This window comes from Electrona antarctica (assembly GCF_951216825.1).
Source record: "Electrona antarctica genome assembly, chromosome: 24".
In the NCBI taxonomy this organism is placed as follows: domain Eukaryota; kingdom Metazoa; phylum Chordata; class Actinopteri; order Myctophiformes; family Myctophidae; genus Electrona; species Electrona antarctica.
The window spans coordinates 13,861,704-13,887,634 of record NC_136803.1 but is presented as its reverse complement, the minus strand read 5'-3'; the positions used below and the strand labels follow the sequence as shown (position 1 = coordinate 13,887,634).

Sequence of the window (25,931 nt, the reverse complement as noted above, 5' to 3'; positions counted from 1 at the left end):
TCGCCGCTTCACCTCCCAATGTTTTACCGTCCATTATTATTATTATTATTATTAATCGGTCGGACTAACAGAAGATCGCAACAATGACATGTTACTCTCATGTCCAGGACTGAAACCTCCTCTCCTCTCTCTCCCCTGTTTGCTCTGTACTTGTACCTGCAGGGAAGAACGGTATTATGTGAACCGTGAGCAACATGCTCTCGTGTGCATGGGCTGTCTGCCGGGGCAATGGGGGCATGCATCTGCACTGTTTTTGCTGTCTTGTTTCGCATGCAGTGCGTAGTAGACAATAGATTCCAAAATCACTTATCTTAACCACCAAATACACCCCATACGGTCTGCCAAATTAACCTGGGTCCATTCAATATTTTCCCGAGAGGTTTACTGTTTTGTGACTTCGACTTTTACTATTGTGATATGTTCTGCTGTTTTCTTTTCTTGTTATATTGTCCAGTTGTATTTGTAATAGAACTGCATATTCAGTGTTGATGTATAGTTTTTATCCTATGAATGTACAAATAGTCCTGGAGAATGCCACTTCTCAAGCCCCTGGAGGGTTTTTTGGCATTCTTCTTCGCATTTTTATTGACTTTGTGTATCGTTTTTAATTATTCTTGTAAGTGAAAATAAAGAGCGAAACGTCCACACGGCCACACTTCCCCCAATGAAATTCATTGGGGGAAGAAAAAATACCTCATAGGTGACAAAAACGTGCACGCCTAGATAATGTAGGCTCATCTCGTCTTTGCGTATGCGGTGCGCTTGACGGCTGCACGTGTTCGCGGGTGGCGACCTCTCCCCCTCCCCCTCTCCTCTCTACCCCCCAGGAGTCCTGGGTCACATGGTCTAAGCCACTGACTCCCTCCCCCCCTCTCTCTCTCTCTCTACCCCCCCCCCCCCCCCCCCCCCCCGAAGCTATCGCCACCGGTGAACGCGGCACAACTGACAGCCGAGACATGATTTAATTGTCGTCGTCCCCAACCCCCCCCCCCCCCCCCCCCCCCCCCCCCATCACTGATCCCACCGTTCAGCGGCAAGGTTTTATCCCCCCCGCCCCGCCCCGCTCCGCCAAACAGCAGAATGGCAGATTAATCTAAAAGCCGCCGGGCTGTGGCAGGCTCCACTGATCAGAATGTGATGGTTGATGAGGAACAGGAGCAGTGCCACCATGCATGCATGCTCTCTTCCTGGGTGTGCTGGAGTCGGGTCAGGTGCCTGAGGTGAGCCACAGGAACCCGCCGTCTATAAATAGAGGCTGGGAACCTGCCGACGGAAGCTCGTCCCTCATTTGGTGACATGGTGGGGACACTGGATGACATGGCGGGGAAGGGATTTTCAGTACTTTCAGTACTCTACTCCACTACATTTCAGATTGTATTGTATTGTACTTTTACTCCACTACAATTATTTGAAAACTTTAGTTATTAGTTACTTTGTAATTTTGATTATTATTACAAAACACATTTGTTTGGAATAGTTGATCTACAAGCTCACAATGTGTCGCATCACAACGCTTTGCAAGCTTGTATATATTTTCAAAGGATTTGTATACATTTGAAAACTTGTGAAATGGGACTTTCTGCATAATGAGTACTTTTACTTTCTGTACTTTAAGTACATTTTGATACCAGTACGTTTGTACTTTTACTCAAGTACATTTTGAATTCCAGACTTTTACTTGTAACGGAGTGGTTCTACATTGCAGTATTGATACTTTTACTTAAGTAAAACAATTGAGTACTTTTTCCACCACTGGAAATGAGCTGTGTTCAATCATCCATAGTGCGGCTATGCTGTTCTGTCTCTCCGTCTCGCTGTATTTGTGTTCGGATTAGTTTGCCGGACGTGCGTAATCTTACCTCGGAGTGATTTTATGATTTGTTTTTAGCCCAGGAGGAGGCAGGAAAGGGCATAGAATAATGAGACAGACACTAAGGCATACAGAGAATAGCTTTATGCTCTTAACAACTTGTGAGTTGTGTTTGTGAGGCATCGCACGCAAGCACTTCCTAAGTGCATGTAAGACAAAACAAAATACACAATGTACTAAAGGAATCCTGGGTTATATGTACACATTGTGTAGCACTGTGCTATACAGTGAATTGTACCATGATATGATATTGTTTTGCGACTGTACTCTCAGTCATAATGTCTTTATGATACACAGTAAAAAAAAGAATCCTCAGTGTTAAATGATCTCTTACCGGACCAAATTGGTTATATTTTTCTGTGTACATTATAATGCACAGACAGACAGACAGACAGACAGACAGACAGACAGACAGACAGACAGACAGAATATTAGTTTAATTACCTGGTTACCGGGTTGCGCTTATAACCACACCCCGCTTCTGTGGCCAACGTGGAACTGTGGAAGTGCCGCTCACCTACAACAACTGCGGACTAGACCTTAAATATATTACTCTACGGACTAGAGACCGTGACGGAGGCCCGCCGTCTCAAGCGAACTTGAGCCACGTGAGACACCACCGTTGCGAAGTTCGTTTAGCCGAGTCATGGCCGTTCGAGTTGCGACCCGATAGGCAGAGAATAGTAAATAATGTTCTGGTGAGAGCGTTTGCACCGACTGCCACTCAAAGTGGCTACTGGCCAATCACAGCGCGTCCGCTATGGCCAATCACAACACGTCCTTGCACAACCCGTGTAGGCTTTTGAAGGACGCGCGCGAGCATGTCAACCTGACATTTGATTGAATAAGAAATAAGTAGCCCCACAGTCATGCTCCTGTGGCTACTAAATTAATTAAATTAAATGCAAGGTCTATACATGGTTGTATGCTTTTTTTTTTTTTTTAAGATATTTTTTTGCGGCTTACGCCTTTTATTGGTTTTTGAAGGGACAGACAGTAGGCTGACAGGAAACGGAAGAGAGATGGGGGAAGACATGCAGTAAAGGCCGTGTCGGGGTCGGGAGTCGAACCCGCGGCACACTGCGACTGGATTACCAGTCGGGTGCCCAGACGGTTACGCCACCGCCTGGGCATGGTTGTATGCTTATACACTATTTAAGAGAAAGCTTCAGTCCTTCTGCATTGTTAATTGAACTAAATGTTTACACTGCAGGTTAGCTGTGTGTGCAGTACATGGGTCCTTATGCCGTGTGCTGTCAGGAAATATCAGTCAATGTTTGTAACCGTTTGTAATGCATGTTGTGTGTGTGTTGTTGTTACGTGTTAGTTTTTCCTGCTGCATTTAGTGAACTAGTGCGGTGCCCTTTCGAGGCGTGGGCGTTCAGAGCACATGCCCCAGGGATGATTCGTTGGCTTCTGCATGGTCTGTATTTCTGGATGCAGCATTGTATGGGGGGGTGTGTGTGTGTGTGTGGGGGGGGGGGGGGGGGGTGGGGGTGGAGATTGTGGCTATTCAGAACATGTGGCGGTATGGAGCCAGGTGGACTTTTTTTTTAGTGCATGACCATTCAGAGCAGGCCGATAGCTTGACCCTGGAAGTGCTGCGTCACCTCGGTCTGAACCGGTTCAATAAGAAAATACAGAAACAAACAATATTTGAATAGAAGCGGAAATTAAAACAGGAACCTAATCAACTGTAATTGTTAAATAAATGTGAGGGAAATTTGTAATGACAGTATAGCGACAAGCGTGTGGTTAGAATCACACATACTCGCATACATTTAATGAATATATTCATTCAATGTAAACTTTCAAGCATCTGCCTGAAAAGCCTAAATATCTCCCTTGCCCAAAGGGGGAATTCATCCCCTTTTGGCTAGTGGTTAAGATGTTTGGCTTTATTTAGTGTCCCTTCCCGCACGGGACGGGAGACCCGAGTTCAAATCATCATAGGCAGCTCTGTTCTCAAACAATGAGCCCTCCGGTGGGACCTGTTGATAGAAAACAGCTGACGTGGGTTCAATTATATTGAGGGGGTAATTGTAGATGTTGCTCATCCTGTTGGTCAACAGCTGTTGCTTTATGACCAAGGAGAGGCTGCGATCTAACGGCCCTTCCCTCACCCAGACACGTGCACACATAGACATCAAAGAGGGCTTCAGCCCTGCCCTTTTACCCGTCTGTAAAACAACTGTCCTTTCCATACCACGAATGCAGCATTTACTATGGTGAAAGAAATGCAAATGCCACCCCTTTCCATGCCATACCCTCACCCAGGCACGTGCACACATAGACATCAAAGGGGGCTTCAGCCCTGCCCTTTTACCCGTCTGTAAAACAACTGTCCTTTCCATACCACGAATGCAGCATTTACTATGGTGAAAGAAATGCAAATGCCACCCCTTTCCATGCCATACCCTCACCCAGGCACGTGCACACATAGACATCAAAGGGGGCTTCAGCCCTGCCCTTTTACCCGTCTGTAAAACAACTGTCCTTTCCATACCACGAATGCAGCATTTACTATGGTGAAAGAAATGCAAATGCCACCCCTTTCCATGCCATACCGAGGGGCAGTGTTCAGGAGAATTGCTTTTTTTCCCCCTGAAGTCTCCTGAACCTGAACGCAGCATTTTGCGTTGAACTAATTTTGTTTCGAAATCCTGCCTCTCTACCCCTCTCTGAATGTCCCTGGCGCTAATTTGCAGTGGTCTCCGTTATACAAGTAAAAGTCTGGAATTCAAAATGTACTTGAGTAAAAGTACAAAAGTATATTACAAGAGTGCTTGAAGGACCAGTGTACTCATTATGCAAAATGTCCCATTTCGAGTTTTCAAATGTATAAAAATCTTTTTGAACATAGCAGATCTACAAGCTCACAATGCGTTGCATCGTGAGCTTGTAGATCAGCTATTTTCAAATGGCCGAAATGTATATAGTGCTGAACTTAGTGGTTAATGTACAGTATGTGTTGTAATAATAGTAAAACTATTGGCTCTGAGATATGTAGTGGAGTAGAAGTAAAACTGTACAAGTATTGGAAATTGGAAATACTCAAGTAAAGTACAAATGCCTCAAAATTTCACTTACTGTAAAGACAGGGTGGTGAAAATGTAGGGTTTTCATCAGCCTGTGCTGAATTTTAAAGGGATGCTCGTTCCCGATCAGCAGAAGACCAGGAATGATGTAAACGTTTCATAGCGGATTTAAATCTCACCACACCAATCATCTCTGTAGGAACAACACAGTCTTGACATCTTTGATACAACGTTTGGAAAAGAGTTCAAAATGTCACTGTTTTGTATGGAGCCCCACAATTCAGGATGGCAATTATAGTACAGTATGTGACAGAATCCCGGAGCAACAGTGAAGGGGTGGGTCAGAAATGGGGCTAGCAGCCAAGCTGGCTTTACACAATTCTACAATTGATATCCCCTCGTTATTCACTGTGTGTGTGTGTGTGTGTGTGTGTGTGTGTGTGTGTATGTGTATGTGTATGTGTGTGTGTGTGTGTGTGTGTGTGTGTGTGTGTGTGTGTGTGTGTGTGTGCGTGTGCATATTTACAATTTGTTTTTACTTTTACTCCACTACATTTACGTGAAAACTTTAGTTACTTTTTAGATTTCGAACAGTATTACAAAACATACAATAATCACAGTCCTACAGTATATACCTTTTGACCATTTGAAAATAGCCGATCTACAAGCTCAAAATCAGTGATGTTGTAGATCTGATATTATCAAAAGATCTTTATACATTTGATAACTTGAAATGGGACATTCTGCATAATGAGTACTTTTACTTTTGGTACATTAAGTACATTTTGATGCCAATACCTTTGTACTTTCACTTAAGTGTTTTGTAGAACCACAGGTATACAGTATTTGCCATGCTGGGCAGTGACCCATGTGACCATGATGCCTGATTTAAACTTGTATTAACCAGACTTAATCAGGCTTAAGCAGAAGCACTCCTTCCAGAGCGATAATGTTTGCCATCCTGCAACTGAAGACTATTCTTCTGTGCTGCGCCTTATAAGCCCGGTGTGTATTCATGAGTTCATGAAAGAAACATTGAGAATGTCAGCGAGCCGAGCGCTCACAACGTGCATCACTCGCTCGGCCACTCAAGCCCTTTCTTAGTCTCTCAGTCTCTTCAATTCCTTTGCTCGCCGGGGGAGTAAATCTGTGCTTATCTGGCCGAGTGCCGTACGTGGCTCCGCTGTTGGACAACAGAGAATAGAAAGACGGGAATCAGTGGCTGCCTCTTCAATAGCATGGCAGCCTGATTACATGTATAGCGTCCATGGTAATTGTGCCAATAACAAAACTCTAACATCAACATTGAATTCTCTCATTAAAGATTGATTGATTAAACCCTGTTTAGAGAGGATGCTGGTCTCTACAGACCATGCAGGAGCCAACCAATCATCCCTGGGGCATGTGCTCTGAATGCCCACGCCTCGAACAGGGCACTAGTTCAGTAAATGCAGCAGGAAAAACTAACACGTATGCATTGACGACAACACAAACATTGACTGATATTTTCTGACAGCGCACGGCATCTGATTCATATGGACCCATATGTACTGCACACAGCTAACTTACAGTGTAAACATTTAGTTAAATTAACAGTGCAGATGGTAATTAAACGAATGTTGGACCTGTCTGTCTGTCTGTCTGTCTGTCTGTCTGTCTGTCTGTCTGTCTGTCTGTCTGTCTGTCTGTCTGTCTGTCTGTCTGTCTGTCTGTCTGTCTGTCTGTCTGTGTGTGTGTGTGTATCTTCAGTACGGTAAATTTGAAATCATGAGATGCTTCTTATGTCCGTGATAACTCAGTGCCCATTATGCAGTGGTGTAAAAGTAACTAAGTATTGCACGATTTTGAGGTATTAGTACTTTACTTGAGTAATTCCAATTTCCAATACTTTGAACTCTACTCCACTACATCAAAATATTGTACTAACATACATTAACCACTTCAGCCCATACATTTCGGCCACTTGAAAATCGCAGATCTACAGGCTCACAATGCGACGCATCGCGAGTCACGACGCACTGTAAGCCTGTATATCTGCGATTTTCAAAAGATTCGTATATATTTGAAAACTTTAAATATGGGACATTCTGCGTAATGAGTACTTTTACTTTTGGTACATTAAGTACATTTGGATGCCAATTTCACTCAAGCACATTGTCTGGATTTTCGGTGGTGAGGTGACCACCGAACTACAACATGACGTCATGAGCCGCGGTGAAGAGCAAACCACCGCCACCGCCCCAGCCCTTCTCTCTGTTTTTACTCACCACCGCTCAATGTTATTTCAGCTCTGGTCAGCTCACCACCGGAGCGGTGGTCACCCCACCACCTTTTCGGTGAATGAGCCTTTACAGAGCATTTCTGCATTGCAGTATTGATACTTCAGTAAAAACATTTGAGTATACTTTTTTCCACACCACTGCCATTATGTAAGACTGGCCTCCCCAGTGGGTCAGTGTGGATGTGTGGAGGATGGATCAGGGCTGGATCAGGGTCAGTGTGAATTGAAATGCAGAAGCACGGACATTATTCACAGCATGAAGACGTAGAAAATTCAGACTTAGCATTAACCATCTGCCATCGGAAATCTGGCGCCTGAAGTCTGTCAACTGGCACTTCATAATGACTCGTCATCTGGGCCAGGACAAGCGTGTGTGTGTGTGTGTGTGTGTGTGTGTGTGTGTGTGTGTGTGCGTGTGCGTGTGCGTGTGCGTGTGCGTGTGCGTGCGTGTGTGTGCGCACGCGAGAGAGACAGAGATAAAGAGCTGGATGCACACACTCGTGTCCTCGTCTGTCCACCGCATCTGTCCACCAATTGACCCTGATGCACTCCTTGGATGCTCTCACATGGCTGTGTGTGTGTGTGTGTGTGTGTGTGTGTGTGTGTGTGTGTGTGTGTGTGTGTGTGTGTGTGTGTGTGTGTGTGTGTGTGTGTGTGTGTGTGTGTGTGTGTGTGTGTGTGTGTGTGTGTGTGTGTGTGTGTGTGTGTGTGTGTGTGTGTGTGTGTGTGTGTGTGTGCGTGTGAGTGACCACCAACATGCTAGTTTAATCTCTTCAGGATCAGTGGATACTGCTGGCCACCGCAAGCCATGTTTGACATAACTGCTGGTGGCAACGGTCACATCACATGACCATCTCTATACTACTCTCACTTCACTCACCCACTTTAGTTTAGAGTTACCAAAACATTGGGGTGCCACTGTTTTTTTGTTTGTTTCATAAGTAAACATAGAGGGACAGTTTCACCAGTTTGTAAATAGTAGGTGCTAACGATTAAAGTGCTGCTTCACTCCTTTTGCAACCAGATCTTGTTTTAATGATGTTTAGGACACAAGAAACACTTTCCTGGGGGTTTTATGAGTGTATTATGTGTTTTTAGATATTTTAATCATGACGCCATCTTCATGATGGAAATTTGTCATGAAAATGTGGTCTCACTTCCTTCCTGGACTAAAAGTCAGAACGCACCCTTAGATCGTCAGATAAGGCCCTCCTTGATGTCCCTAGTACTAATTTAGTAACATGTGGTGGGCATTTTCCGCCCGGGCACCTAGGTTGTGGAATGCACTGCCGACACAGCTAACGCCAGGGCTCCACCGGACGCGTTGCGTCTCCGTCGCGTGCGTCAAAAAACGCACCGGTTCAATTTGAATGCACGCGTTAATGTCATGCAACGCGGGCAGTGGAGCCACCCTTCATTGATTAAAAAGGGAACATTCCCTGACGGTGACGGAGACGCGACGCTGACGCGCCCGGTGGAGCCCCGGTGTTAGGCTAGCACCCTCCGTGACTATTTAAATCTTAATTAAAAACGTACCTCTACACCAAATGTTACGTGACGTTACGTTACATTGTTTTAATTATCATTATCATTACCGCCGCGCAGCTTCCGAGTTGCCCCAAGGAGGGGAAGTGCACCAAAGCATTATGAAATTTAGCTATCCAGTCAAACCCTAGTCAAACACACAGACTCATTATTTTTCTGGCCATAGGGTGCAATTTTCAAATTGTGCTACTGTTATCTACTATACGGAAAAGTCCTTCTGCACACCTACAAAGGACAGGTGCGTCGGATAACAGGAACTGATAGGTAGAAAAAAGAGAATCCCGTACACTGTCTTCACTTAGGTTGGTCAACCTAAGTGAAGACAGTGTGCGGGATTCTCTTTTTTCTACCTAACTGTTATCTACTACAAATACTATTAAATAACATTGAGTGACGTGACGTCTGTTCCACGGTCTGTCAATCCACAGACCGTGTCTCCATGCTGGCCACTCCCACATTCAATTCCATCACACTAGTACAGTCCCATTTACACACCTGCCTCCAACTGCCTCATCAGCCCAACAGTTCCTTTCTCATTCCTCACCTGTGGCAACTTCCCCAATCAAGCCACTACCCACAAAACTGGACTCTTTCTGCTCATTCCTTGCTAGACTATACAAGTAAGACGCGCGAACGCGGGAAGCGAACGCAGCTCGTGAATTGCAAAAACAACAATTAGAATAAATTACGTAATTTTTTAAGGTTTTTTTAAGTTCTCTTTTTTTTGTGTTTAAGATTTTTCTTAAGTTAAGTTTTTTTTTAAGTTAAGTTTGTTTTAAGTTTTTCCTTAAAGCTTTTCCTTTTTAAGTTTTTTTTTTTTTTTTAAGTTAAGTTTTTTTTAAGTTTTTCCTTAAAGCTTTTCCTTTTTAAGTTTTTTTTTTTTTTTAAGTTTTTTTTTTTAAGTTAAGTTTTTTTTAAGTTTTTCCTTAAAGCTTTTCCTTTTTAATTTTTTTTTTTTTTTTAAGTTAAGTTTTTTGTGTGTGTGCGTTTTTCCGATACAGCTGCGCCCTCTGGTGGTGGGCGGGTGGTGTTACAGCGTGACACACACACAGACAGACACACACACACACAGACGTGATCTGCTGGGTCTCATAGTAAATGCTCACTGCGTTCGCAATAACCAATGTTAGTGGTGTGTTATCAGGACTCCTGCTTTTGAGTATTTTGATGATTCCTAGTGTTCCTGAGAGGTTTGACCTTTTGCTTGTTTTTGGACTTTGTTACTGCCTGCTCCTATGTGACGTTTTTGCCTTATAGTCCAGGCAAAATAGCATTTCACGAGAAAGTAATTGTAACAAAAGATTTTTCTTCACAGACCATTTCTATGAGGTCTCCAGAACAACATACTAAAAGTCCCAAGAAATCCCAGTTGGGGAAATATGTTTAATTGCATTAATCCAAAATGGCCGCCAATTGGGTTTATTTGGTCAATCTTGGAACACATTTTTGACCATCAGGTAATTGTAACAGATTTTTTGTCTGCACAGACCATTTCTATGAAGTCTCCAGAACACCATACTAAAAATCCTAAGAAATCCTAGTTGCAGAAATATGTTTAATTGGCATCAATCCAAGATGTCCACCAATTGAGACTATTATAAGAAAGATTGCCAATATTAGAATAAATTCCTGGCCAAAAGGTAATTGTAACAGGATTTATTTCACCACACATCATTTAATTGGCATCAATCCAAAATAGCCACCACTTTATTATAAAATGGCATACATTTGAATGATTTTAAGTGATTTATTTTGGGACAGAGTGGTTAATACAAAATGGGTTGCAGTTTGATTAGATACATTTAGAGCCCCCAGCTCATAGGAATTTGTGCAATGTTTTTTTCAGCATACCAATTGTTGGTTGACGAACTATATTACAAATGTATTAGTCAGAGTCCTACAAGAATTCAAGCTGCCCATTGGGCCATGGCTCATTCGTCCATGACTGGTAACGCATGTGCCTGTGGAATGGGGAACCCGGGTTCGTCTCCCGCCCCGGCCGTGGCTACATTGGTGCAGCGGTGTGTATGGGTAACCTCTACAAGTATGTTCCCGCAGGTGGCACAGACCTTAACCTAGTAGTCGGCAGCTCTGTCAGTCTCCCTGGGGTGGAGGTCCCCCAGTCAGTCGAGCCTAGCTCCTGGCTGGCGCACGTGGACGCGCTTCCATGTGGGGCGGACAACTGTAGGCTATACGGTGCTGCGTTACTACTCGCCCATTGGGCCATGGCTCTTTAGTCGACTGGTAACGTGACTGGCTACAGAATCTTGTTGGTAACATGTTGAAGTTAAGTACTGCATGCAACATTCTGGTGTAGCACCCGTCTAGAGACTTCTGCAGGGTTGGCTTCAGGGTCCAGCATTCACTGCCATATAGAGGAACAGACTCCACCGTTGCATAGAAGAAGCCGAGTTTGATTTCACAGGGGAGGTTGGAGGGAGATCCATACACTGGCCATGCCGTTCAAGGACCTCCATGCAAGTGCCTCCCTCACTTTCAGATCTTGCTCCGTTCAGTTTACCCATGAGCCCAGAAACTTGAAGTCCTTGACTTCCTTCAGCACAGTGCCTCCTGTTGTCAGAGGTGGATGTTCCGGTGAGATGTTATAGGTGATAACCGCGTGTAGCAGCGTGATCTTGTAGATCGGCTGTTTTTGGTGCATACAGTTTTGCAGCATGACCTCGTAGATCGGCTGTTTTTGGTGTAATTTGCATGTTTTTCGGACAACATCTGTAGGAGTACTGTTGGAAAAAAGGTGTGCTTGTTCCACGTTGTCGGAGAGCAGGCTGATGTTGTCCGCATAGTCTAGTCTGTGCGGACAACAACAGTCTGTCAGGACTACTTTGGTATGTCGTCTCGACCTCCTTGGCGTTAGAGTAAAGCCAAGATCCTGCTCTCGTCCACTGATGGCCTTCCTGGGTGCATAATACAGGACTATGATGAAGAGGAAGGGGGCTAGGTTGTTTGTTCCCTTGCATTAACCCAGGATGTCAAACTCCTCGCTGTTGTCATCTGGGGTCACCAGCTTGGCCCTTGTTCCTGCATATGGTCGCCCGGAGTGGGCCTTAAGGATCTTCACCATTGTGCCTCTGTAGATCGAGTCAAATGCCTTTGAAGTCGATGAAACTGAGTATTATTAATATTATTATTATTACTATATTGTAACTATTCTTATTTAGTTTCAGTTTTGGAAAGTAATTCAAAGGTGAGTGGCAACTACATTGTTTGGATTTCTGGAAAAAATTATAACGATTATTAATCTAACATTATTAATCTAACATTAATCTAACATGTTAGTTATAAATGTAATGCCCATTTGGCTTGTTAGCTTATAACGAACAAAGTGCTAAACAAAATTATGATTGTGTATAGGTCTACTGATGGCAGCGTGTTATGATAATAACAGCCTTCAGTTATATTGGTTCAAAATGGCTAAAATGCACAGTATTGTATCTGAATATCCTCAGCTCAAAATATATTTGGAAGTCAATTGAAATCTCAGACGAATGGAAATTGGGCCCGTCATAATTTGATAAGGGTAATATTATATAGCCTAGTGCCTTTATCCAAGGCGTTTTACATAGATTGTGCATTACATTCACCCATTCACACACAGATGGTGGAGGAAACCATGCAAGGCACCAACCTGCAGAAGCAATTAGGGGTTCAGCGTCTTGCTCAAGGACACTTCGTCACTAACTCTGGGGGAGCCCAGGTTCGAACTGGGAACCATGTGGTTCCCATCCGGCCACACTACCTCTGAGCCACTGCTGCTGAGCCACTAATTTGCAGACATCCTGCATGGATTGACGCCAATTAAACATATTTCCACAGCTAGGATTTCCTAGGACTTTTAGTGTGGTGTTCTGATGACTTCATAGAAATGGTCTGTGAAGAAGGAAATTATGACCTCTTGGTCAGGAATTTATATGGCATTTTTTCCTGATAATAGTCGGATTGATGCCAATTTAACAAATTTCTACAACTACGACTTCTTGGGACTTTTAATATGTTGTTCTGGAGACTTCATAGAAATGGTCTGTGAAAAAAACTGTTTAAATTACTTATTGGTAAGGAATTTATTCCAATATTGGTAATTGGCCATGCATTTTTCTGAGAATATCTTATTGGCGGACATCTTGAATTGATGCCAATTAAACATATTTCCGCAACTAGGATTTCTTGGGACTTTTAGTATGTTGTTCTGGAGACTTAATAGAAATGGTCTGTGAAGAAAAAAAATCTGTTACAATTAACTCTTGGTCAGGAATTTATTCCAAGATTGGCCATTTTTCTCATAATAGTCCCAGTTGGCGGCTATTTTGGATTGATGCCAATTTAACCTATTTCTGTAACTACGATTTCTTGGGACTTTTGATATGTTGTTCTGGAGACTTCATAGAAATGGTCTGGTAAGGAATTTATTCCAAGATTGGTAATTGTCTATGCAGTTTCTGAGAATAGTCTTATTGGTGGACATCTTGGATTGATGCCAATTAAACATATTTCCCCAACTGGGATTTCTTGGGACTTTTAGTATGTTGTTCCGGAGACCTCATAGAAATGGTCTGTGAAAAAAAATCTTGTTTTACAATTACTTTAGCTTTTAGGTCCAAAATGAGCTAGAATGCCTGGACTATTAGTTTGGACTGCTTTCATGGTTTTGACCTGCCTTCTTCACGTAGATGTAAGCTTTCCCCCTTTGTTTGGTTGTTATTAAACTCTTGCAAGTGCTCTGCCTGTGTTGCCTGCATTTGAGTTCTACTTTGACACGCGTACCGTAACAGACTGCAGTTTCTTCCAGTGGTGAAATGTCCCTTTAAGAAGGTATAGATGTAATTTATTTATCTATTTAAAAATAAAAAGTTGTAGGCTAGGTAGACACGGTAGTAATTAACGCTGAGCTGGACAGTGTGGCAGGTCTATGAGAAGGTTGTGATATAATTTGATCTTAAGCCTTACATTTTGTCCATGAATGACTATGGGTTTCTAACTACGGTACACATGCATTTTAATTTTGAGGGGTGCCAGCCCCTCCTATACACAGCTTTTGTCCCCACAAAATGTCCGCAAAACACAAACGATGCCATTGACAATGAAGGGAAAATGTACGTCATCTTGTCCCCACACGTCTCATATTTACCAACGCCAATGAAAGGAGAAATTAGGTCAAATGTCCGCCAGATATGACGTAAAATGTCCGCAACACAAATATTAAATGCCATTGACAATGAAGGGAAAATGAACGTCATCTCGTCCCCACATGTCTCATATTTGCCATCGACAATGAATAGAGAAATTAGGTCAAATATGACGTAAATTTGTGGCAACAGGCAATGTACATTCTGATTGGCCAGTATGAGATGATTCATGATGATGTACGATGATAAGGGCGCCCCTCACTTCACACAGGTGTGATTTTTATTTTATTTTTGAGTGGTGTAAACCACTCCTACAACTTGCTTTGTTAGTCTGTCTGTCTGTGCATAAAAAATGAGCATGGTTGCTACGGTCACCCAGTTCACCCGGGTGATTACATTACGTCAGACCACAGCTGATCAGTCTATATAAGACCTTACACCACTCAGTTCACACGGGTGTGATTTTTTTAAAGTACAAATACCTCAACATTGTACTTAAGTACAGTACTTACGTATTTATGTACTTAGTAAATGTAGTTACTTTACACCAACTATTTCCATAATTTGGAGCAGGACAGTACTTACTCGCGTGAGAGGAGACTAAGCACGCAAGACTGCGTTTGGGGATGATTGAATGTGTATTTGGGATGAGCAGGGACAATGGAGGGACAACTGGCAGACCCTCAATTTAACTCTGCTCTGGTCGCAGATCTCTCTCTCTCTCTCCCTCTGTCTCTCTCTCTGTCTCTCTGTCTCTCTCCCCTCTATCTCACCTACACACACGCCACAATGTGTGATGAACGGAGTTGCACTCTGTCACTTGCTCACCCCAGTGAACACAGACGCGCTCGCTCGCTCTATCACTGTTCATGGTACAGCACCTCAAAGGCCCTAAAAACAAGGCTCCAGTCATCCCGAAAACAAAGTAGTCAGGCTTCTACTTCATAGACATAGAAATGTAGACGCCTCACTCGCCACTGCAATTCATTGGAGCGATCTGTAGTGAACTGAGGGCGGAAGTGCGCCCAGAGTTATATGGACATGAGTGTCATGGCGGTGCCCAGTCACGTGACTCACGTCCCTTCATTTCGTTCCATGGCACCAACGCAGAAGCTTGCCCTCACTTGAGAGCATTTTCCGCATAGCCGGAAGAGGCATATACCTTTCTATGTCTATATTCTACTTGGCCTAACTCCCAGAACCCACCTCACCCCTGCCCATTTTGATAGGCTGGAATGGCTTAGGCCGGGTTGACGATTCGCTACACCACCAAGATACCCATGTACCTGTCTAAATACTTCCTTAATGTCAATGAAGTCTATGATCACAACACCAGAGGGAGTTCAACAAACCACGTTCAGCCCAGATTCGGCTCCAACAAGGGGTTAAATTAATTTTGCTCCTATGCCACTAAAACATGTAACGCCCTACCAAGAAATGTGAATCCACATTCTATAGACTCCTATAGACTGCTATGTGTGTCCCTGCCTGGGTCCCTGGGTCTGTCCGAGCACGAAAATAGCATATGGTTGGTTGATATTAACTGTATATATAATGATTTCGGGTGTGACAGTACAGTATAGTGACAGTACAGTACAGTAGAGGGACCCACCGGGGACCCCCACATGGTAACTCTGTCATTTCTCTACCGTTTTGGACGCGGGGTGGCTCGCCGGAACCGGGCTGGCACCCTGTGCACGTTCCTGTGGGTCTGGAACTTCCGGGGACCCCCCAGGGACCCCCACACAGAGTTGCACCACTCACTTCACACGGGAGTGATTTTTAACTGTATATATATGTTTTTTTTCATAGAAGTCTAGACAGTGCCTGCTGTGTTGTGGGGTAGCCGTGGAAAGCCTGATCCAGTCTAAAGCCTGTCATGCACAGCCACTAGTCTTTGTCTGTCTGTCTGTCTGTCTCTCGCTCTTCTGTGGGGCTGGGTACCCCCAAATTAAACCAAAATACCCCTATTTGTTTCCGGCCTCGCAGCTTCGCCGCGCAGCCAAACTGCGCGGTCGAGGGGGCCCTGAATTTTTGTCTAGCCCGGGGGCCCGTACTACTGTAAATCCGGCCCTGTGGTGGACCCTGATAAACAAGTCTTATTGCTTTTTCTGGTTTTATCCTCGTATCATGCAGATTTTGTATTGGCCTGTACTTTTATTGAACTGTAGCTACCCCTTCTACATACTGTATAATGTGAATAAAATGTTCAATCGATCAATCAATCAATCAATCAATCAATCAATCAATAATTAATGTTAGCTCTGCTCTTCCTCTCCATATCCCGCTCTTTTTTTTCCCCTCTTCTCCCTTTTCCGAAAAACAAGAACATTATGGTCCTAGTGCAAAGATGAATTTCACCCACTTCAGTGATGAGACAATAGAGTTGTAATAAAAGTTGTAATAAAAATAAAGACTCCTATATGCATTCGTTGGTCTTAAAGCTGCAGCTTTGCAATAGAATACAGCAGCTCATATTTCCCCCCACCGTTGTTTGTTCTTTGCACAGCGCAACTGAAAACAAAACACTTGGACATATATTTAATTAAATATTCATCAGCAAGGTAGACATGTTAATTCCCCTCCCCCTCTCGCTTTTTTCCTCTTTTGAGGTCAAGGCTATTTATAGAATCGTGAACCATCCAGGAACATGCTGCTGCTGCATCTTTAAGCAGTGGTGTTAAACTAAGTACATTTACTTACGTACCGTACTTAAGTACAATGTTGAGGTATTTGTACTTTACTTGAGTAATTCCAATTTCCAATACTTGTACTTCACTACTACTCCACAATGCGTTGCGATTGCGATTGCATTGTGAGCTTGTAGTAATACTTTTGTTCTTTCACTCAAATACATTTTGAATTCTGGACTTTTACTTACGGAGTATTTGTACACTGCAGTATTGATACCTTTACTTAAGTAAAAAATGCGAGTACTTTTCCCACCTGTCTTTATGCAGCCACAATCTGTAGTATCAACTCCTGGCTATTTATGCTTCGTTGTAAGACTGTGTTACGCGCCGACTGGCGGTGCTTGTAGCTGATCTACAAGACCAGAACGTGTCACGTCTGCAACTTGTTATGGGCTTGTACATCGGCTAGATTTGGCGCGCGACAGCATTGTGTGACAAAGTATGAATTGCATTGTGTGTGTGCGTGTGCGTGTGCGTGTGTGCGTGCGCGCGTGCGTGCGTGCGTTAGTTCTCATTTTATTAAAACATAAAATAAGCATGACTCATATCCAACATAATGCACAGGGGGTGCATGAAAGTGCCTCCTTAAAAACTGTGTTCCGGGGCCTTTTGTCGCCATGGTAACAAGGTCTGTGAAAGTAAAAATTGTAATCGAATGCAATCGAGCCAGAAGGCTCGTCTGGAGCCTACTGGCTGCGATTAGGAAACGCAGTGACATCCGACGTGGCGTTGGTCGCGTTGTCCGGCAAATTTCTAACCCTAACTCTAACCCTGTCCCTAACCCTAACCTCAGTCTTAACCGGTCATGTAAGTCCCCTAACTGAGGTCAGTCACTCAATGTTAATAGTATTGGTCGTAGATAACCGTAGCACAATTTGAAATGTGCACCCTATGGCCAGAAAAATAACACAGTCTGTGTGTTTGACTAGGGTTTAACTGGATAGCTGAATTCCTACGTTGACCACAATGCTTTGGTGCACTGCCCCTCCTTGTGGAGAGGGGGAGGCTGCCTGGAGGTGGTGACTTGTAGTCCAGGAAGGAAGCGAGACCACATGTTCATGACAGATGAATGGCGTCATGACTAAAATATCTAAAAACACACATTGCACACATCCCCAGGAAAGTGTTTCTTGGGTCCTAAACATCACGCCTTTTGCAAAGATCTCTTTGCAAAAGGCGTGAAGTGTACTTGGCCTTTTAACCAGCAATGTAAGTCAGTTTCTTCAGGCTCCAGGCTCTGGCTCGATTGCATTCGAGTGATAAGTAATTTACTGGTGATAATCGGTTGATAACACTGGAAGCGGGTGTCCCAGTAAGGTTTTCAAGCTCTTCCGGATCAGGGGCCCACTTGTCTCAAAAGTGTTTCCGTGCATTTTCGTTTTAAGGACAGAATCCTGAAATTGGACATGTACTTATATTATATAACAGTTGTAAGGTTTTGGGTGAAATGTGGATTCCGCTTCAACAAGTGCAGAAGCCTGCAGGCATGTCTAATGGCTTCTGTGTGTGCTGGGAGCCTGGGAACAAGCCCAAAAAGAGGCGACATGGACATTTTTCTTTTACTTCATAAACCTGCTGTATTTGGGAAATGGCCAACTACACATATACGTACAAGCATAATTATGTAGCTTATTTGTCACACAATTCATTGACACGCATGATTGTAATGACTGTAATCACAGACAACTACTAGTAAAATACGTGCCTGCCAACATAATTTATAATTATGCAGCTCTACTGGTAACCCTCACTGTGAATCTGTCGACATCTGTTGACATTCTCTTAGAGTGTGTGTGTGTGTGTGTGTGTGTGCGTGTGTGCGTACGTACGTGCATGCGTGCGTGTGTGCGTGCGTACATGCGTGCGACCCAGAGGATCAAACCAGTTAGTAGGATAATACACTGTGCACGCAGTGATTTTAAATACTTTTTAATTTCAAGGACCTCTGGTTGGTGTTCAATGTGCATATTAGGCGACGAACCCCCATAACCTTGAGAGAGTACAAATGGAACCAAACGTAAAGGTTCCATTTGTATTCTAGAGTTAAAGACATGTAAGGGTCCTTAGTTGATTGGGTTTGTCTGTGTATATTTACATCCGGTTTCTTCTTTAGTTCTTTGCTTGGTCAGAAAGAACAGGGCTTTCAAGGTACAGTACACACACAGCGTGTGAAGCTCCAGCCAAGCTTGTGCCTTATATTTGGGGTTTCTTTGGACTCAAGCCTTTTGTGAATTAGTTTCTTATGTTGGATTTTTCTTTGGGTTTTTTTGAGGGCCTCCTATGCACATGGCTTTGTGTGTTTGTAGCATGGAATGTAATTATTTGATTGGCTGATTGTGATTATATTGATGACGTATGATGATAAGACCACCCCTCACTTCACACGAGTGTGAACTTATGCTGGCCATTTACTGGCTTTTTGAAGTGTTTGGTTTAAACCTTTTGAAATACTTGGGACTGTTTTGGATTTACTGTTGTGAGTTTCCAATAATGGTCTTTGGGGATAAAAAAGTCAATTGAGCAAATCAGTCTCTGCAGTCTGCACTTGAGTTGTCAATCATCCATTTTAGTTATTTCAGCCTGTTTTGTTTTGGACAGGACATTGGGCAGTTGCCTATGGAGCGTATGCGTGTGACATCATCATCATACCCGGAAGTTATGCGGGAACGCCTACTGAGTGAGAAAAGTCCTATCTGATTGCATTAAACGATGTTAAAACGACATTACGACATTTGCCACTCACTTGTATGCACTTGCATACCCTCTATAGCTATAGGTTACAGCAGAGGATCTCAAACTATGGGTTGGGACTCCAAGTGGGACGGTGGGAAGTGCAATTTTGATGTATTTGTACTTTACTTGAGTATTTCCAATTTCCAGTACTTTTACTCCACTAGCCTACATTTATTTGACAGCTTTTAGTTACTAGCTATAGTTACTTTCATTATTATTTCAAAACATACATTAAACACAGCCCTTTTAATGCTTTTATACATTTCGGCCATTTGAAAATAGCCGATCTACAAGCTCACAATGTGTCGCGATGGGACGTCATGGGACGCATTGTGAGCTTGTAGATCGAAGAGAGATGTGAAATGGGACACTCTGCATAGTGTGTACTTTCTACTTTTAGTACTTGAAGTACATTTTTATGCCAAAACGTTTGTACTTTTACTCGAGTACATTTTGAATTCCGGACTTTTCCTTGTAACGGAGTACTTCTACATTGCAATATTGCTACTTTTATTTTCCACCACTGCACTTTGACAACCGAAAAAATACAAATGCATCCTTTATACCCCAGGACATATATTTTTTTTTTCACTTCATTTTTATTGATGACAAGACAGACAACAAAACAAAACAAAAAGACAATACGAAAAAAACAAAGCTGCATTTTTCATATTACAAGATAGTCATTGAAATCCTCTTGCATTATCGCTAGGCTGAGAGAAGAGATCCCACTTTTCCCACTTTTTATAGAACTTATCCTCTTGTAGTCTAAGTATGAATGTTTTACATACTTTAACATACAGTTCCTCAGTAATGTCCATCCAATGTTCTTTCGTTGGTGGGTCCTGTTGGTACCAGCGTCGTGTGATCGCTTTCTTACTTGTTGCTAAGAGGATCTTGATTCAATATTTATCATGTATTAGAAACTCTTCAGGGATCGGCCATATATATTTTTAAAGCATAGTTTGTGAAGCCTGGCAACAGGCTGTGTATGCTGATCCATTTACTCATGTGTACAGATTAGAAACAAACACCTTTAACGTAGATTTTAAACTACGTTGATAAGACACAATGAAATAATGCTACGACACATCCTGGCAACAGCTGGCTGTACTCTTCCATTTACTAAATGTGTACAGTACATTGACAACAAAGTAACTGTGTGTGTGTGTGTGTGTGTGTGTGTGTGTGTGTGTGTGTGTGTGTGTGTGTGTGTGTGTGTGTGTGTGTGTGTGTGTGTGTGTGTGTGTGTGTGTGTGTGTGCGCCCCCTAGAGGACAGATGAGGAGGTGGTGGTGGACCGTGGGGGGACACGCTCCATGCTCAACACCAACTTCGAGAAGGAGGAGCTAGAAGGTAAACAATTTACAATTTAGGCATGTTTGTGTGTGTAATGCATGTAACTCGAGAACCGTTTGACCCACCGACTTCACATTCGACACATGCGTTCCACTCCCCCGCAGGGAGTGCAGTGCCCGGTATCGAGTTGGTCGGACCCACGATTCTCCAGAACCACCACAAAAGGCTCTGGTCAGGCTCTGCCAGTGGGCCTAATGAGGCCAACTCCTTTCACCTGGGCCAGGCTCTGCCAGTGGGCCTAATGAGGCCAACTCCTTTCCAACCTCTGCCTCAGCCAATTGAGGCTCAACCAATCAGGCTCTGCCAGTGGTCACAGGCACATACACAGATCTCCATGTGGGACACCGGCTGACAGTTAAAACGTGTGCTATGACAACGTATATCATTAGGTTCCCAAGTTGCATCGTTCCCAAGTAGGCCAGTGGCCGACTGCGACGGGCATGTACAGGTCTAGTACATTAAATACATAGAAATTGTCATCTAGGATCATAAGCAAGCTAAGGACCTAACATCCGTCTAACAGTAGAATATCTGTACGATGAAACTATGAGTATACACTAGAGTGCTATGTCTAGTTTGTTTACATACAATACAATCTAAATTACATAAGTTTATCTTTTGCATACGCCTGTAATGTCGTCGAGGCTAGTGCAAGTAGTGCTACGGGCTAAGATGGAGTCCAAACAAGAGGTGAGTTTTCAGACTACGGTGGAAGACCTGGGAGTGATGAACAGAACAGCAGTGATGGAAAAACTACTCACATTTGTTAATACCGCAATGTAGAACTACTCTGTTACAAGTACAAGTCCTGACAGGGGGGCGCATTACAAATATGTATTTCTATAACATTTTATGGTGATTTGTTTTTCTTGTTTTTTTAATATAATCCTACTAGACCCCAGGAAATTACATCTGGCCACAAAAGAGCACGGGATCTACTGGTGTAGAGGTAGAGGTACTGGGGGCCTCCCATACTGTGTGTTGTAGGCTCAATATGTCACCTCCTCCTTCACACCAGTACTTCCCGTGATCTTCTGTGGCCAGATGTAATTTTCTGGGGTCCAGTAGGACTATAGTAAATAATAAAAAAAGAAATCGACATACAATGTTATAAAGAAATACATATTTAGCCCCATGTTCGAATGCCCCCGCCCGCCTGTCAAAAATAGTTAAAATTGCTAAAACTAAAGAAAGCAGCGAGGGGAAACAAATACCAACCTAAAACATGAACCTTGGTTGAAAAAACCCAAAGTTGTCCTTTAAGTACCAAAATAATGCAGAATGTCCCATATCACAAGTTGAAAATGCATACAAATCTTTTTGAAAATATCAGTAAAAGTACAATCTTTGCCTCTGAGATGTAGTGGAGTACAAGTAAAAGTACTGGAAATTGGAAATACTCAAGTAAAGTACAAATACCTCAAAATGGTACTTACTGTAAGTACAGTACTTGAGTAAATGCACTTGTTACTTTCCACCACTGGTTTTCAGACTAAAGGCGGAAGATTGGGAGTGAGTCTGCAAACAGTGACAATGCAATGTTTGTCTACCGAACACAGTTCTTTCCACATTAAATATCCGGAGAGAAGAGGTGGAAATAAACATTTACTCAAGTACTGTACCGGGTAAATGAACCACCTAGACCAGGGGTGGGCAACTTTGACGATGGCGAGGGCCACTATATTTCCACATTCACTCCAGAGGGCCACAGTGCATATTACTGTCTTAGCAAAAATAGCCGATCTACAAGCTCAAAATGCGTCGTTTCGAGCTTGTAGATCAGCTATTTTTGCTATATTTGAATTTAAATACTGATTTTTTTTATTTTTTATTATAATCCCGAAAAGTTACATTTTTATTGATTTTCAAATGCATTTAGTTTTATTTATGATAACTTTATGAACTAAATACAAAGGACACAAAAAGACAATATTTTAATACTAGTCATTAAGTACTAGTCATTTAATACTAGTCATTAAGTATAATCAAATCGGGTCGTGTTTGCATGTCTGGAACTGTAACAGCTGAAATCAATACTATATCAGTATTCTGATATTAACCTGCGGGCCGCATTAAGTGAAGGTGGGGGCCGCATGTGGCCCCCGGGCCGCCAGTTGCCCACCCCTGACCTAGACTCTAGGCCTGTAGAATGATGTTGCCAAAAAGAGGTGGCTGAAATCTGCCTGAATAATGCGTTTTATATTTACTGTATGTGAAATCGAGGGCGGGATAATGAGCCTAGAACCTTGGCAGAGTACAATAGACTGTGGAAGTGCGGAAGCTGCTGGTAAGCTTGGCCCTAGCAACCAGACACCACGTCAACCCTTCTTTCTTTTCAAAATCTTTTTATTTCCGTTTTATAACAGTATGGGTGTCAAGTCACAGGTTCATAGAAAAAAATATATATATATCAGATTTTAGTATCAGTGACTGAGGTAAACAAACGTAGCCTACTGTATGAATCAGAGATCGTGGGCAGACATAATGAAAAGACTGTTATTGTGCAAAACATGCCCCTTCAAGACAAAAGAAAAACATTTTCTCCCCTTCAAGTCCAAATTTAGTATAGCCAATTACGTCAACCCTTCTGATTCTGGTAGTGGGATTATAATTATTATTATAAAACACAACACTCTATAAGTCCTCATTTCTTTCTTCCTAGTATATGATTTATTCTTTTCACAAGACACATTGGGCAGTATTATGTGTGTCTTAAGTACCAGGTCTTATTACTTAACTTAAGACCTGGAGGCGTGATCAATGCCATTTTGGCTATTCTGAGTGGCCAAACAGCATTGACCACGCCTCCAGGTCTTAAGTTAAGTAATAAGACCTGGTACTTAAGACACGCATAATACTGCCCTGTGGGAGCTGTGATTTCTGGGTTGTGATACTCTTCTACTCGTCTTTGGTGAGATGATGCTGGCATCTCAAGCACTCTGCTGTTTGGATGTTAGGACTATGGAGACATAATCTATCGTCATGCAGCTGCCTCCACACTCAAGCCACTGGACTCAGTTTACCACTCGGCTCTGAGGTTTATCACTGGAGACAGCTATGATACTCATCACTGTACCCTATATGAAAATGTAGGCTGGTCTTCTCTGACTGAAAGACGCAATAATCACTGGTACCTCTTCATATATAAAGCCCTGGTCGGGAAATTACCATCATATATTTCTTCCATGTTACATCAGAAACCTAGTCGCATTGTAACTCGCTCCAGTGATTGGCTAGGCCTTCTGGTCCCTTTTGCCAACTCTGAACTTGGAAAGGCTGCTTTCAGCATCGGTGCACCTGAGTCTTGGAATGTCTTGCAACAAGAACTTAAACTTAATACCCTGGCATCAATTGGTCATTTTAGAAATGTACTCAATAACCGTCCATCACCTGTATGTTGCTGTTTTAACTGATTGCATTATAATTGTAATTAACGGTTTGTTGTAACTAATATTGTTGTATTACTGTTTTTTCTGTATGTAATCTCGGCATCATTGTAAATGAGGGGTTCCCTCAATGGTCTCTCCGAGAATTTAAATAAAGGTTGAATGAATGAATGTTGGTGGTTACCATTCTTAGTTGATGGTCTGGCAGCCTGTAACACATGCAGTGTTCATTTTGTTGATGACTAAGACTAAAAGACTAAGGTTTTGGATGTTTTGTCGACTAAAACTAAACTAAGACTGGAAGAGCCACCCATTGACTTCTCTAATATACGGCAACCTTCCCCGTGTTTCTTCACTAGTCCGATCCAGAAGAACACAGTTTGCTGGCCACGTCTGGCGTGGCATTGTGAAATCCATGATCTCGACCGCGGTCGAAAAATTATGATTAAGACTAAACAATTTCTGAAGACTAAATAGGACGAAGACTAAATAAAGACACCTGCTAAACGAAGCGCACTTTCCGACAATACGCAGCAGGATTCGTTTTAATCGCAGTAAAGCATTCTGGTGTGAATGCAACATAAGTGTTCTACTGTAGGCTACTGTAACTGTGACTGGTGTCAACTCAAACGTCAGATGTATTCAGGATAATGGTTAATTAAACCATTCTGGGAAGTGGGAACATGTTTCTATATACATATTTGGACCGCATCAGGCACTGAAATGAATTGTAGGTTGCGGGTTATTGTCTTTAGCACACAGGCATTGGAATACCAGTAAAAGTATTAGGACCAGGATGGATAATTTAAATTTATTTTGCAGTCAGGGTTGGCAGTCAGGGAATGGTGTGAAATTGAGATGATGGAACTGTGGATGATTTTAAAGTCAAATAATGCATCAAAGGGAACACAGAAATACCAAACACAGGAAACAGAACTATGAAGAACCAAAGAAATAGCAGCATATCTCAAATGCATAGAGTATATAAAAGGATAGAGACTGAACTGGCGCAAAGCTCCCCCCCCCCCCAGCTATTCATGTCAGTGGAAGTTGCTCAGTGGCGTTTTGAAGCACCCGGAAGACTGCCGGAAGTACCGTCTTAGAACTTCTACTTCCGCATTTGACCACCTTTTAAAGGCCTCCTGCAATCGTTGCAGGTGTGACTCACTCACTCTACTCAGGTGTGTTGGAGATACTCAGTCTGTCTCCTCCCACCTGGGATGGAGAATGAGGGGATTTTCTAATATAAAAAACTTCGAAATTAAACAAGCATGTTTAGGCCTACTTCAGCATCAAAGAAATTAAATTGCCATATATATATATATATTTTTTTAAGAGTGAAGAGAGCCTACTGTCAGCTGTCCAGCAGTCCAAATATTATTAAATAAAATTTCAGAGGCGAAGTGATGTCGGCAAGGTAAATGTAGGCCTACTGTATATGAAAACACTACTGTCCAGTTAATTCAGCATTATTTTATTGACCGGTAGGCCTCAGGCCACCCTGGTACACCTCGATCAAGGCCTACTAGGCCGCACTTCATTTCAGCGCCTTATAAGGAAAGTTGCATGGCACATCTATGTTGAATATCCATGTTCACACTAACGGGAAATATACATATTCAAGTCTGAACGCACAATTTCAGAGCGCAACCCCATAGTCTCCCGAGACTGACGGATGACGATGATGATTCAAAAGACTAAGACTATAAATCAAAATCTGTCTGTCTGTCTGTCTGTCTGTCTGTCTGTCTCGCTTTCACTCTTGTCCCCCTTCTCCACGCACGCACGCACGCACGCACGCACGCACGCACGCACGCACGCACGCACGCACGCACGCTCTCTCTCTCTCTCTCTCTCTGAGCCTTTTCATATTCATTAGTGACTAA

At 42.9% G+C, this 25,931-nt stretch overlaps 1 protein-coding gene across 6 annotated transcripts in view; it reads left to right on the top strand.

Annotated features, from left to right (window-relative positions):
• LOC306917491 (sodium-driven chloride bicarbonate exchanger-like) overlaps window positions 1–25,931 on the top strand; it is an 89,311-nt gene that overhangs the window by 17,262 nt on the left and 46,118 nt on the right. For 3 of the 6 annotated variants that reach the window (XM_079495748.1, XM_079495747.1, XM_079495745.1), the window contains exons 1-3: window positions 9,860–9,988; window positions 13,377–13,421; window positions 20,575–20,656. In XM_079495748.1, the coding sequence (XP_079351874.1) occupies window positions 9,902–9,988; window positions 13,377–13,421; window positions 20,575–20,656 (214 nt within the window). In that variant the 5' untranslated portion in view covers window positions 9,860–9,901. Of the gene's footprint in view, window positions 1–9,859; window positions 9,989–13,376; window positions 13,422–20,574; window positions 20,657–25,931 lie in introns of those variants that run through there. The other 3 variants (XM_079495749.1, XM_079495751.1, XM_079495746.1) reach the window with 1 other exon arrangement.